General features: G+C 38.9%; 1 protein-coding gene across 1 annotated transcript in view; it reads left to right on the top strand.

Annotated features, from left to right (window-relative positions):
• The window catches only part of SEMA3D (semaphorin 3D), a 181,303-nt gene that overhangs the window by 93,679 nt on the left and 73,468 nt on the right, over positions 1–14,156 (top strand). The window contains exons 5-6 of the mRNA XM_040413133.1: positions 4,290–4,409; positions 12,438–12,531. Of these exons, the coding sequence (XP_040269067.1) occupies positions 4,290–4,409; positions 12,438–12,531 (214 nt within the window). The remainder of the gene's footprint in view (positions 1–4,289; positions 4,410–12,437; positions 12,532–14,156) is intronic.

The raw sequence follows: 14,156 nt of genomic DNA, 5'->3' as shown, positions 1-14,156 counted from the left end.
TGATGGCCAACCCATCATTCAGTGCAGGCATTTGCAGTTGTGGCACCCATAAGAATCGTCCCAACTTTCTCAGACCTTTGAGTGGGAAATCAGGCTAGTTATAGAGGGACTCATTACTCAGAGAAAGTTGGATGACAATATAGGGGTCATTTGCTAGCTTTACTAGGGTAAAGAAGCCTGGCTATCCAGATGTATGAGTTTAAGGAATGCATAACTAGGCAGTATTACTAGGCATAATTTCTAGGTACAATTATAGTACCTTTTTAACAGCCTCTAAGTTTACTGATAACCTCTGAAATCTATACTAGTGGTTATCATAGTTGTGACCCAGCTTTTCTAGAAACAGGCAACTAAACTAATACAGTAGAATTCTTTCTAATCTGAATGTGTATTTAAGCATAGTAATGCTGAGTATAGTTATCTCTTTGACCGTAAATCATGGATTATATCCAACACAACCCACTGGATAACGATGAACTTGTAACTATAAGCATTTACTTTCCAGCAAGCTGAGGTGTAACGTATTTGCTCTGTACTTGTTTCACTTAATGGCTTAAGGAAAAATCTATATTTACAGTGGATAAAACAGAATTTACTGATACTAAATATACACATTTCTGTTCTGCTGATTTCAAAATTAAATCTGAAATGTTTAGAACTGCAGGAAAAGCCATAACTGCCCAGTCTATATTATTATATATCCTTATAAATCATTAATGCTTAGTTAAATGAGTAACTTTCAACCCCTTAGGGTCGCAGCAATTTTGGGGCATAATGCTTTTTTGTTTTCTCAATTTAACCCCTTCCCGATGCAGCGATTTTCTATTTTCACGTTTTAGTTTTTTGTTCCCTGCCTTCCCAGAGCCATAACTTTTTTAAATTTTCTGTTAACATAGCCATATGAGGGCTTGTTTTTTGAGGGACAAGTCATACTGTCTACTTTTACCATTTAATATGGCATACAATGTAGTGGGAATAAAATTCCAAATGGGATGGAATTTGAAAAAAAAAATATCGCAATTCCGCCACAGTTTTATAGGTTTTGTTTTTACAGCATTCACTATGTGATAAAAATGACTTGTACTCTTCATTCTCCAGGTCGATACAATTACGGCAGTAATACATATATATAATTTTCTTTTTTTTTTTTCTTTTCATCGACCATATTGTGACCCACATAACTTTAGTTATGTGTACCGAGCTGTGTGGTGGCTAATTTTTTGCATGGTGATCTGTAGTTTTTGATCATTTTGGTGTTTATGAAATTTTGATCACTTTTTATAAAATTTTTGGGGGAGGTAAAGTGATGAAAAAATAGCGAATTGACCATTGCTATTTTTATTCCATTACGTCATTCACTGTATGGGATACATTTTTTATAATATTTTAATAATACGGGCATTTTCACACACGACAATTCCCATTATGTTAATTTCTTATTATTGTTAAAGTACTTCGATTTTGATTTGGGGGGAAGGGGGATGATTTAAATTTTTATATATTTTTATTTTTTTATATTGTTTAAAACTTTTTTTTATACTTTTTATTAGGTCCCCATGTATAGCACAACATGCAATCATCAGATTGCAATTTGTGTAGGGTAATGGGATTTTTTCCATTATCCTATACAGAAATGCATAGGTATTTTACAGTTCCGTGCTGCCACCTGGTGGCCTGAATTGTAATATACAAGCAATGTGCCTGAAAGCCTAGTACAGGTTCAGGCTCATTACCACTATGGAATGCCTTTCCTGATCTCCGCTGGGGAAAGGCGTTCCAGCCCGTGAAGAGCGCCCTTTAGGTTTATGGCTCCTCAGATTCCATGGTTACATTTTACCAAGGCATCTGAGAGGTTAAATGTCCTCACTCGGCATTACCGTCGGTCGTTGACATTAGTCGTGGGTGTCTGCTGTATTAAACAGCAGGCACCTGCTAGCTATGGAGCTTGCTTTGCTCCAGACCGGGCACCAACTTTAAAGAGTCGACATGTACAGCGGATGTCATGAAGGGATTAAAACTGACAGTTAGTTTATTAAATGGGTCTACCAAGACTTTTATACTGATGCCTATCTTCTGTAGACGTCATCAGTATCTGATCAGTGGGGGTCTGACACCCATGATCCCCATCAAAAAGCTTTTCGGTGGTCTCGTTATTGCTTCTTCCTTCTACCAGTTTAGTCTAGGCCATGTGATGTGTGTTGAGATACTAAGCACAACTGATATACAAAGTAAAGCACAGTGCTTGGTGAGCTGAGAGAAAACCACTGCGAGTGCCGGTGTCTTTTCAAACAGCTGATTGGCAGAGTTCCCAGATGTCAGACCACCACAATCAGATACTGATGGCCTAGAGGATAGGCCGTCAGTGTAAAAGTATCATAAAAACTTTCCATGCTACCTCTGGCGCATCCTACTGAGCATTTATGCATGGCAGACCATGGCAACCCATGAGCATTGGGAGATTGTTTTGCAAGGGCACCAGTTGTGTGACAATGCATGTCAAGTTACTATATTGGCAAGATTTCTTAGAAGACATTTTCTGCAGCCTGTGAATTAGGTATTCTCACCATGTGTGTACCTAATGGTCCTTCATAGGGATGAAGGGTCCTGAATCTCCTTTTCAATTAGAATATTTATATGTACATTCAAGAATGACCCAGGTGGATATTATCCACTTGCATATCTTTCATGGTTTTACTCTCATTTATCAACTTCATCATGAAAAGTCATTTGCAATAAGGATTAAATAGGGTTATTGTTCCGGTGCACTTTTGGACATATTGCATGCTAACATACATATAATGAATTCGGAAACTCTACAGACCCTTTCACAATTTTTTTTTACATTTTGTTATGTTGCTGCCTTGTGCTAAAATGGAAAAAAAGTTATCCCCCATCAATCTGCATTCAATACCCCATAATTTGAAAATGAAAACAGAATTGTAAAAAATGTTGGTAATTTATTAAAAAGAAAAAACAAAAATTTTGCATGGACATACGTATTCAGACCGTTTGTTATGAGACTTCAAATTCCAGTTTCCCTTGATTACTTTTGAGAAGTTTCTATGCCTTGATAGGAGTCCATCTGTGGTAAATTCAGTTGATTGGACATGATTTAGAAAGACACCCCCCTGTCTATATTCCATAAGATCTCACAGCTGACAATGCATATCAGGGCAAAAACCGAGCCACGAAAAGGAAAGAACTGACTGTAGAGCTTAGAGACATGCTGCACAGATCAGAGAAGAGTACAAAACTGAAAGTACCCAAGAGCCTCTATAATTCCTAAATGGAAGAAGTTTGGAACAGCCAGGGATCCAGGAACTAGCTGCCCCACCAAACTAAGTACTAGGAGGAGAAGGACCTTGATAAGAGTAGTGAGGGAGAACTGAATGGTGACTTTGGCTGAGCTCCAAAGAAACTCCCTGAAGGTCAACCATCACTGCACCATGACATATAGGTTTTATGTCAGAGTGGCCAGAAAGAAACCTCTCCTCAGTAAAATACACACAAAATCCCACCTGGAGTTAGAAACTTATTAGTTACTTATCCTGTGAAAAACAAGATTTTCCCATCTGATAAAACCAGACTGAAGTTGTGTCCTCAGTTCTAAGCATCATGTTTTAAGGGAAACCATGCACTGTTCATCATTTGCCCAATACCATCCGTATAGTGAAGCATGGTGGTGGCAGTGTAATAATGTTGTTGTTGGGGGGGGGGGGGGGGGTCAGCAGCTGGGATAGGGAGACTGATATAGTTGAGGGAAAGCTAAATGGAGCAAAGTACAGATATCGTTTTAATGAAAACATGAGAGAGAACACTGGAGTGGCTTAGGGACAACTCTGTGAATGTCCTTGAGTGGCCTAGCCAGGACTCTGACTTGAATTCAATCAAACATATCTGGAGAGACCTGGAAATGGCTGTCCAACCATGGTCCCTCTCCATCCTGACAGAACTTGAGAGGATCTGCATGGAAGAATGACATAAAATCCTAAATTCTAGGTGTGCAGACCTTGTGGCATCATACCTAAGAACACTGGAGGTTGCAATCACTGCCAAAAGTGCTTCAAGTAAAATGTCTGAACACATTCTGTTTTCCATTTCTCATTGTGGGGTATTGAGGGCAGAATGATAAGGAAAAATATATTATTTTTTTTAGCACAAGGCCACAACATAACAAAATGTGAAAAAAGTGAAAGGGTCTAATGACTTTCTGAATGCACTATGTATAGAATGGAATACACAACTGTATATCTCTACTATAAAAATGTTCATTGCTTTTCTTATTTTAGGAGGAATGTGCAAATTTCATTAAAGTCCTTCATCACTACAACAAAACCCATATATATACTTGTGGAACTGGAGCCTTCCATCCACTGTGTGGATTTATTGAACTTGGAGGCAACAAAGAGGTAAATTTACATGTACTGTATGTCCATGTTCCATAACATTGACACTCATTATACAACACGCTTTAAAAAAAAAAAATGTAATAACAATGAGCTTCAAGTGATGTATTATAAAGTCAAAGGTTTCATAAAGAATAAAGTGACTTTGTTCACACCATTCAAAATCTTTATTCTCACACTTAGAGAATCTGGAAACAATAATAAGATTAAAAGTCTGATGACGTTATATGTCATGCACTCTCTGTATCACTTTTAGTTGGGTGACCAGTTCAATGTCTTTTTTTCTTTTTTTGAACAAATATATCATGGATGGTAACTAGGAAAGAAATACATGCTGTGGAGCATAGTTTTCAGGAAGATAAGAAAGCCACCCTCCATGCTCCCCCTTCGTAAGATTTCTTCGCCTCAGTATACATGCAGCAGTTTCCAGAATCAAAATTTTCTTACTGGTGGTTTAGCATCCGCCACTGTTATATACAGTCTGACCTTGCCAGACTGGAAATCACCTCTCCATGCCCTGACTTTCAAGTGAACATTTTTATACCGAGCAACAAAGCTCAGGAGGCGGAGCTGCAGGGAAGGGCAGAACAACTATACTGTATTTGTACTGACTGACCTATATTTCATATTTGAGTTCAGGACTGGACAGTCAGTTTAAGTATTGAATAGTGTTGAGCGAGCACCAAAGTGCTTGTGTGGTCGGGTGCTCTAGTAGAACACTTTGCGATGCTCGGGTGTTCTACCGAGCACCCGAGCACAATGGAAGTCAATAGGAGTACCCCAGGCACCCCCTGCTCTGAAGAGGGGAGGGTGTCGGAACTCTAGGAGTCCCTGCTCTGACTCCATATATAGCTATATCCATATATGGTGTCAGTGCTTGGGGACACCCCAGTGTATTTAAATATAATTTATTAAAAGTTTCTGCTGGGATTTCGACTCCCAACATTGTACATTAGAGGCAAGAACCTTATCCTCTCAGCTATAAAGCTGAATGTTAAATTGTGTCAGAAAAACCTCATAGTAGTTTCTGATTTAGTGAGTATTACTATTCAGCAGAAGACTTATTTTATATTTCTGTTCAGGTTAACATGTACAGGCTTGGGAGTTCGAATCCCGGAAGAAACATTTCAGAAACAGAGATGACATTTATATATTTTATATATTTTTTTGTAATTGTAAAAAAATGATAGCACAAAATAAATGTGTAATTACAAAAAAAATAATAATATATATATATATATATATATATATATATATACAGTACAGACCAAAAGTTTGGACACACCTTCTCATTCAAAGAGTTTTCTTTATTTTCATGACTATGAAAATTGTAGATTCACACTGAAGGCATCAAAACTATGAATTAACACATGTGGAATTATATTCATAACAAACAAGTGTGAAACAACAGAAAATATGTAATATTCTAGGTTCTTCAAAGTAGCCACCTTTTGCTTTGATTACTGCTTTGCAAACTCTTGGCATTCTCTTGATGAGCTTCAAGAGGTAGTCCCTTGAAATGGTTTTCACTTCACAGGTGTGCCCTGTCAGGTTTAATAAGTGGGATTTCTTGCCTTATAAATGGGGTTGGGACCATCAGTTGCGTTGAGGAGAAGTCAGGTGGATACACAGCTGATAGTCCTACTGAATAGACTGTAAGAATTTGTATTATGGCAAGAAAAAAGCAGCTAAATAAAGAAAAACGAGTGGCCATCATTACTTTAAGAAATGAAGGTCAGTCAGTCAGCCGAAAAATTGGGAAAACTTTGAAAGTAAGGGCTATTTGACCATGAAGAAGAGTGATGGGGTGTTTGCGCCAGATGACCTGGCCTCCACAGTCACCGGACCTGAACCCAATCGAGATGGTTTGGGGTGAGCTGGACCGCAGAGTGAAGGCAAAAGGGCCAACAAGTGCTAAGCATCTCTGGGAACTCCTTCAAGACTGTTGGAAGACCATTTCAGGGGACTACCTCTTGAAGCTCATCAAGAGAATGCCAAGAGTGTGCAAAGCAGTAATCAAAGCAAAAGGTGGCTACTTTGAAGAACCTAGAATATGACATATTTTCAGTTGTTTCACACTTGTTTGTTATGTATATAATTCCACATGTGTTAATTCATAGTTTTGATGCCTTCATAGTCATGAAAATAAAGAAAACTCTTTGAATGAGAAGGTGTGTCCAAACTTTTGGTCTGTACTGTATATATATATATAAATTCTGAAATGTTTCTGCCAGGATTCTAACTCCCAAGCTTGTACATTAGAGGCAAGGATGTTAACCACTACACTGTACAGCTACATGTTAACTTACACAGAAATATTAAATAAGTCTTCTGCTGAATAGCAAAACTCACTAAATCAGAAACTACTATGAGGTTTTTCTGATGCAGTTTAGCATTCAGCTTTATAGCTGAGTGAATAAGGTCCTTGCCTCTAATGTACAAGGGGTTGTGAGTTCAAATCCTAGCAGAAACTTTTCAGAAATAGATGCTAAATTACATTTAAATACACTAAATAAATAACTGGTGTTCGGCCGAGCATGCTCATTCAACACTAGTATTGAGGCTTTAGAATACATGCATGTGATCCCTTTAATGAGAGCCCATATAACCCAATAGGAGGCAAAACATACAAGTAATTTTGTGCACAATAGGATATACTTCTAAAGTACAACAGATGTAAGTATAAAGAATGTGAGAGTTTCATCAGGTAAATACAGTGCAAATATGTAGAATACAAATATAGGTGATAGAATTGTTCCATCCACGATATCAGAATATTTGGTTTTCAGTAACATCTCTACCAACAACACCCAACTATGCACTTCACCCCATAACCTCATCCCTGCTGTACTTCAAAACAAAAGTAACTATTTTCCTGCTGTCCTAACATCGTGTCCTCTCTCCGTCTGAAAGGGATTCTTTCAAAAACGTAACTACTTGTGTTTTCTCCATCTACTACCTGAACCTGATGTCTCCATCTCAGAGGGCAACACTACCATCACATCTAGGCAGCACGCCTGCTGTCTCTGTGTTATGTTTGCCACTGATCTTTCCTTCACCCCTTATAGTCATCTGATTACCGCTCATGCCGCCTGCACTTCAAAAGCTTCTAGAATCCTCCCCTTTCTTACTGTTTAAACAACAAAAGCTCTTATTGTGACCCTGATCTATTCCCATCTTGATTACTGTAACTGATCATTAATTGGCCTCCCCCTCATCCAGTGTTGGACTGGATTTCCTGGGGCCCACCAGAGGAAATTATTTCTGGGGTATAACCCCTATATTATTAATAAAGTCTAATGGGTTTTGAATCAGAGAAATAGACCCTAGTGGAAAATGATTGGCTCTAAAGACAGCCCAATGTTTTTTTTTTGTTCTGGATCTTTGGGCGCCAAATAACCTGGGCCCACTTGAGGATCGTCTGGTTATCTGGTGGGCCTGTCAGACATTGCCCTCACCAAAGTTTCCACCTTCCAATTTATCCTTAATGCAGCAGCCATACTAATTGATTTGTCTAACCTCAACTGCCTCCTTCCTGTGCCAAACAATGCACTGGTTGCCCATACAGTAAATAATTTAATTTGAACTGCTCATTGTCACCCACAAAGCTCTCCAGAGTGTTGCATCCCCTTATATCTCCTCCCTTATTTCTGTCTACCACCTTAGTCATGCTCTCTGCTCAGCCAATGGCTTACAACTAGCATCATCTGAACCTCTCACTCCTGTTTTTAAGATGTCTCCAGATCTGCACCAGTTCTCTGAAACTTTCTACCACAAGCAATTAGGTTAAAATCACAACATCCAAAGTTTTAGGAGCTCCCTAAACACATGTCTTATTAAGGTGGCCTGTCAGATCCCCTAATTTATTTATTTTATGCAGACATTAGCATCCAACTGTCCCCAATGGGGCTCACAACCTAAGGTCCCTATCAGTATGCCTTTGGAGTGTGGGAGGAAACCCACACAAACACAGTGAGAACATACAAACTCCATGTAGATGTTGTCCTTGGTTGGATTCAAACCTAGGACCCCAGGGCTACAGGGCACCAGTGCTAACCACTGAGCCACCGTGCTGTCCCTAATCTAACTCTTTCTCACTCAACATTCTGACACTATACCACACAGCTAACCAAGAATACATTGAAACATTATTTGAGGTTTTATAACATATTGGACAAAAATAAAAAATTGGGACACTTATCAAGTCTGTTACACCAGTTTTGTGGTGTAGAGGTGTCACAATTGATGCCCCTTTGCAATGTTTGCAAAGTCAGATCTTCACACTAGGTATCTCCTGGTGTACGTTTACAGACATACAGGTGAAACTCGAAAAATCGTGCAAAAGTCCATTTATTTCAGTAATGCAAATTAAAAGGAATTGCATTAATGTAGCTTAAAATTAGAATTTTGTTAAAAGGTTAAATATTATAGGCTCAAAGTGTGAAACTCTAGTCAGCTAATTAATCCTTACCCCCTGAGCAAAGGTACCTCAAAATTGTGACTTTGGGGTTTCATAAGCTGTAACCCATTATCATCCAAATTATAACAAATAAAGGCTTGAAATATCTCGCTTTGCATGTAATGAATCTATCACATATGTTAGTTTCACCTTTTAAGTTGCATTACTGAAATAAATGAACTTTGCACAATATTCTAATTTTTCGAGTTTCACCTGTAGTCATACACCCCATTGCACTTGTTTCAAATATATTATAACAGTGTGCCATTTGATAAATTTGGTGGAACCTCACTAAGCAAAGACTTAAAACTGACACCAACATCACTGAAAAAGAGGAATCTGATACCATGATGCATACATGGTGTTGATGGGATCTAATCGAACCTTCCTGGAAGTCACTATGCCAGATGATAGCACAATCATGAAAGCAAACCTAAAATCTCCTGACCAACAATGTCCATAAGGAAAAGACAAATTAATATTTCACCTTTAAGTTGGTGCTGAGATGCATATTTTATAGTGTGCAATAAACAGATCATCCTTTGAGCATGATTCAACCAAGTGGAACAAGTATGTAGATGTAAGGAACTTTAACATGGGAATCTGAGAACCTTCAACACTGTCCAGTGGTCAGTATCAGAAATATACTGCCCAACAAACCTCCTAATACCACATTTCTCACATACATTATAAACAAGCATTCCATGAATCCTATGATATTTCTCTCTTCTGTCTTACACAGTTACAGACCACACCGACAGAGACCAAATGTTTTTGTAGTTATATCAAACTGTAAGCCTGCGTTCACATCTGTGTTGACATTTCCATTCTTCAGTTTCCTCATAGGAACAGAAAAACAAAAATACTGGCACTAACCAATTTTTCACATGATGGGCACCTCAATGACCATAATGGTATCCATCATGTTGCCAGAAAAAATAGTATTACAGCAGTTATTTTTTTCAGTATTTTTGATAGAATCTGAGAGGGAGGATCCTGATTGAACCTCACAAGTAGATGTTAATGCAAATTTGTTGTCACATTTATGCAATATGGGTACTTCATGTTTTTTTATTACAAGTCTAAGAATGAAAATGGTAAAGGCAGTGACATAAAAAGCTTGGTTTGTCTGTCCTATTAAAGTCATTTAGTACTTTATTACATGGCTTGTGTACAATGTCTATGACCTACAATTAATATAGACATAGGGTATTTTTATGTCCTCTCCTCTTGTGATTGTGCCTTTTACCACTGTGGGATTCTTAGGGCTCTTTCACACTTGCGTTCTTTTCTTCCGGCATAGAGTTCCGTCGTCGGGGCTCTATGCCGGAAGAATCCTGATCAGGATTATCCCAATGCATTCTGAATGGAGAGAAATCCATTTAGGATGCATCAGGATGTCTTCAGTTCCGGACCGGAACGTTTTTTTGGCCGGAGAAAATACTGCAGCATGCTGTGCTTTTTGCTCCGGCCAAAAATCCTGAACACTTGGCGCAAGGCCGGATCCGGAATTAATGCCCATTAAGCTAAACGTCGTTTCGGCGCATTGCCGGATCCGACGTTTAGCTTTTTCTGAATGGTTACCATGGCTGCAAGGACGCTAAAGTCCTGGCAGCCATGGTAAAGTGTAGTGGGGAGCGGGGGAGCAGTATACTTACCGTCCGTGCGGCTCCCCGGGCGCTCCAGAGTGACGTCAGGGAGCCCCACGGTCATGGATGACGTGTCGCATGGATCACGTCATCCATGCGCAAGGGGCGCTCTAACGTCATTCTGGAGCGCCCCGGGAGCCGCACGGACGGTAAGTATACTGCTCCCCCGCTCCCCACTACTACTATGGCAACCAGGACTTTAATAGCGTCCTGGGAGCCATGGTAACACTGAACGCATTTTGAAGATGGATCCGTCTTCAAATGCTTTCAGTTCACTTGCGTTTTTCCGGATCCGGCGGGCACCTTTGGCAAAGGGAGTGCACAATGGATCCGGACAACGCAAGTGTGAAAGAGCCCTTATTCTAACTCCATACTTTCAATAAAGTTTATGGGGGGAATTTATCATCCCCCCCACTAGTTTTCAGATGTAAAAAAGTAACAAATGCTGTGTTTGGAACTTTTTTAACAACATTGCAACAACATTTTGTTGCAAGTAGCGTTTTTGCACTACTCTCATCACTTTCCAAAAAGGGGGCATGGTGAGGTAACAAGGCCAGCAGGCCTGGCACATTACTGTTCATTCACACCAGTTTTCTGGCATGAATGAAGACAGAAATATATGACAGACTGCCGTAGATTTCAGTCTGGCACAAAACCGGTTAGATGATGCAACAAAACTATGACGAGGCATAAATTTGTTGCATCCTCCAGCTGTGCAGGGCAAATCACGAACAGCGAAGAAAACAATGATCTTGATAAATGTCCCCCTATGATTTTATATTTTCATAATTTGTGATGTTTTGGTCCATTTTTTGGGGAGGGGAGTTAATGTTTATTTGTTGGGTTTTGTTATGTGGTGACAACCAAGGATATAGTTATGTATTTGTAATAAGGTTATTTGTCATATTGGAATATTTAGCCCATATTCACCTAGTATGAGAAGAATTTAGGGGCTCATTTATTAAGACCGGTGTTTTCCACGCTGGTCTTGAGTGTGTGTGTACTGCTGGAGGAAGCACCATAATTACGTGGAGGTGCAAGCCTCTACATAACTTTGATGCTTCCTCCAGCAGGACGTGTGACAGACTTAAATTTACGCCAGCTCTTGATGAATGAGAGGGGCCTACTGGCCCGCTCTTTTCCCCGCCCACACCACACCCCCTTTTCTCGATCTGTCGGGAAGTGGCGTGAGCGGGGAAAAGTAGCAGATTCTGCTACAAAATGGCATGCGTCAAAATATGCGACTTGTATATGCCACAAAAGTGGCGTATATCAGTTCATAAATGAGTCCCTTAGTGTTTTTATTATAGATTCTATACTAAAACCTTAGGATCATGTCATTATATATAGAGTTATAGCATCAATATTCCATTTCAGAGATGACAATAAATGAAAATGTGTATTATTTCCACCTGCTTAGATGTCCTGGTTTTTAATTTGTCTTAGACTACTGTAGTTTCACTGGCATTGCAGGAAGAGACAATGTTGACATTAGGCCCCATTAACTATAATGGGGACTGGTGGAGATCCAGCCACAACCCGACAAATATGCTGTGAATCGGCCGGACAAATACCGCTGCGCGGTAGTTAACGTTGCAGCTTCCAGCAATGCCGAATACAGAGATACCTGGCAGGCTGTTCCCTGCTGGAACAACCTGCCGGATATAAGAAGTGCTAGTGTGAAACTAGACTTAAATAAAATCTTAAAAGTTATGCACGATCTGCCTCAGACACATTGTGGAAGTGTAATTACACAATACAGTAATGTTCACATGTCCAACGTATGTTTGAAATTATATGTGGTAAAATACAAGTAGTTTTCACTTATAGGCACAATTATTTTTAAGTGCTTTCTGCAGGGGCCATCATTCATGTAGATTTGTCCTCTTATGATATATTGTATAATTTCTCTTTTGCTTGCAGGAAATAGTATTCAAGCTTGACACACAAAACCTGGAGTCGGGAAGGTTGAAATGCCCCTTTGATCCTCATCCACCTTTTGCTTCTATAATGACAGGTAAGACGGAGGGAGGCCAGGAACCTTGAGACAACTACTTTGTTCAGAAACCTAAAGACAACTGTTTCATTCACATGCGTGCATAGTTTTCACTAATGACAAGACAAAGTATGTGCCTAATAGAAAGATATGAAAGAGATGATGGATGGTAGTGTCATGAGTAAAATGGATCTTATTCTTTTTTGTAAAGAAAAAAGTTTAAATTGGCTAATCCTGAAGACATTTCGGCTCTGTGTAAATAGCATGCAGGTGTAGAGTATTCATTCTGTTCCTTACATTTTCTTGGCCTTCTATTATGAATTAGGAAAATACAAGTGAAAAGAAAATGCATTTAACTTTTTCCTGTATCTGTAAGCAAACTAGCAAAGGAAGCCTGGTGGAAGTGGTGAGATGTGCAATCACATCTTTGTGCATGGAAATATGTTGGTTAAAAATAAACAAGATAATGTAACTGTGTGATTATAGGGGAGTTTTAAAGAGAACTCAATACACATTTTTTTTGCATAAAAAATTGATTTATTTTGCAAAAGTTATCTTGTCTGGAATTTGCTTTTAACATGTTTTCTTCTGCACTTATATCCAAACACATAAGTAGTGTTGAGCAAAGTTATGGAAAATGCGATTTAGCTGCTTCTCTGAATTCTACAAAAAAATTAGCTTTGTGACAAATTACTTCGACACGATGCACATTTCTTTGTAAATAGTAGGTGTCATGACAGGGAGCAGTGATTGTGCCACTCTTCATCACTGTACCCCTCAGATGCCACGTTCAGCGCTGATCGCAGCATCTGATTTTAATATTTAAGTCTGTGATTAAAAAAAGTAAAATAAATATATATCTCATCTATTTGATCGCGAATAGACTGATGCTGCCATCTTGATTAAAGATCTACCGCAAAATCTTGCATATCCCGTTATGACAGTCGCCCGACATGGGGACGTCATACGTCACCACGCACAGGATTTTCACGTGGATATAGAATCAAGATGGTGGCAGTAGGCTCTTCGCGCTGAAATGGTAAGTATGATTTTGTTTATTTTTTACCCTATTTCAGGGAAAATCAATTCATTACCATGAAGCAAGGCTTCATGGCGAATCAAATTTTCCCTGAAATTTGGCTCAAAGTCCATTTTGTGAACTTCAATTCTCTCAACATTAATTATAAGACTCTTTTTGAACATACATTACAAAACTCAATAGGAGTTTAAAGGGACATAGAATATCACTGTATAACAGTGTACAGTAGGACAATGGAATACATTAGTCACCTGTTTCCATCAGGCTTCTTATTAGAGATGAGCAAATTTCTTAAAATGTGCTTGATGTCTGATCCTTCCGAATCAACCTTGTGATTCGTTTTGGGTACAAATCGATTCTACCCAATCCAACTCTCTCTCTTCAACGTTTTTTAATGGCACTGAAAACACTCAAAAATGCACTCAAATTGAAAATCAATTCTGATTCTAAGAAATCTGAAGTTTTTGAAAAATTTGAGTAAAATTTTGATTCTTAAGAATCAATTCACTAATTTTTACTTCTTATCCTTTGCTATATTTACTAACCAGGAATGTACTGGAGAGCAAAACAGATAGGCATTACTTTTCTAGAACAGATCTGGGTATAT

This window comes from Bufo bufo, chromosome 1 (assembly GCF_905171765.1).
Source record: "Bufo bufo chromosome 1, aBufBuf1.1, whole genome shotgun sequence".
NCBI classification, from domain to species: domain Eukaryota; kingdom Metazoa; phylum Chordata; class Amphibia; order Anura; family Bufonidae; genus Bufo; species Bufo bufo.
The sequence above is the reverse complement of the archived record's forward strand: the minus strand, read 5'-3'. Positions and strand labels throughout refer to the sequence as shown.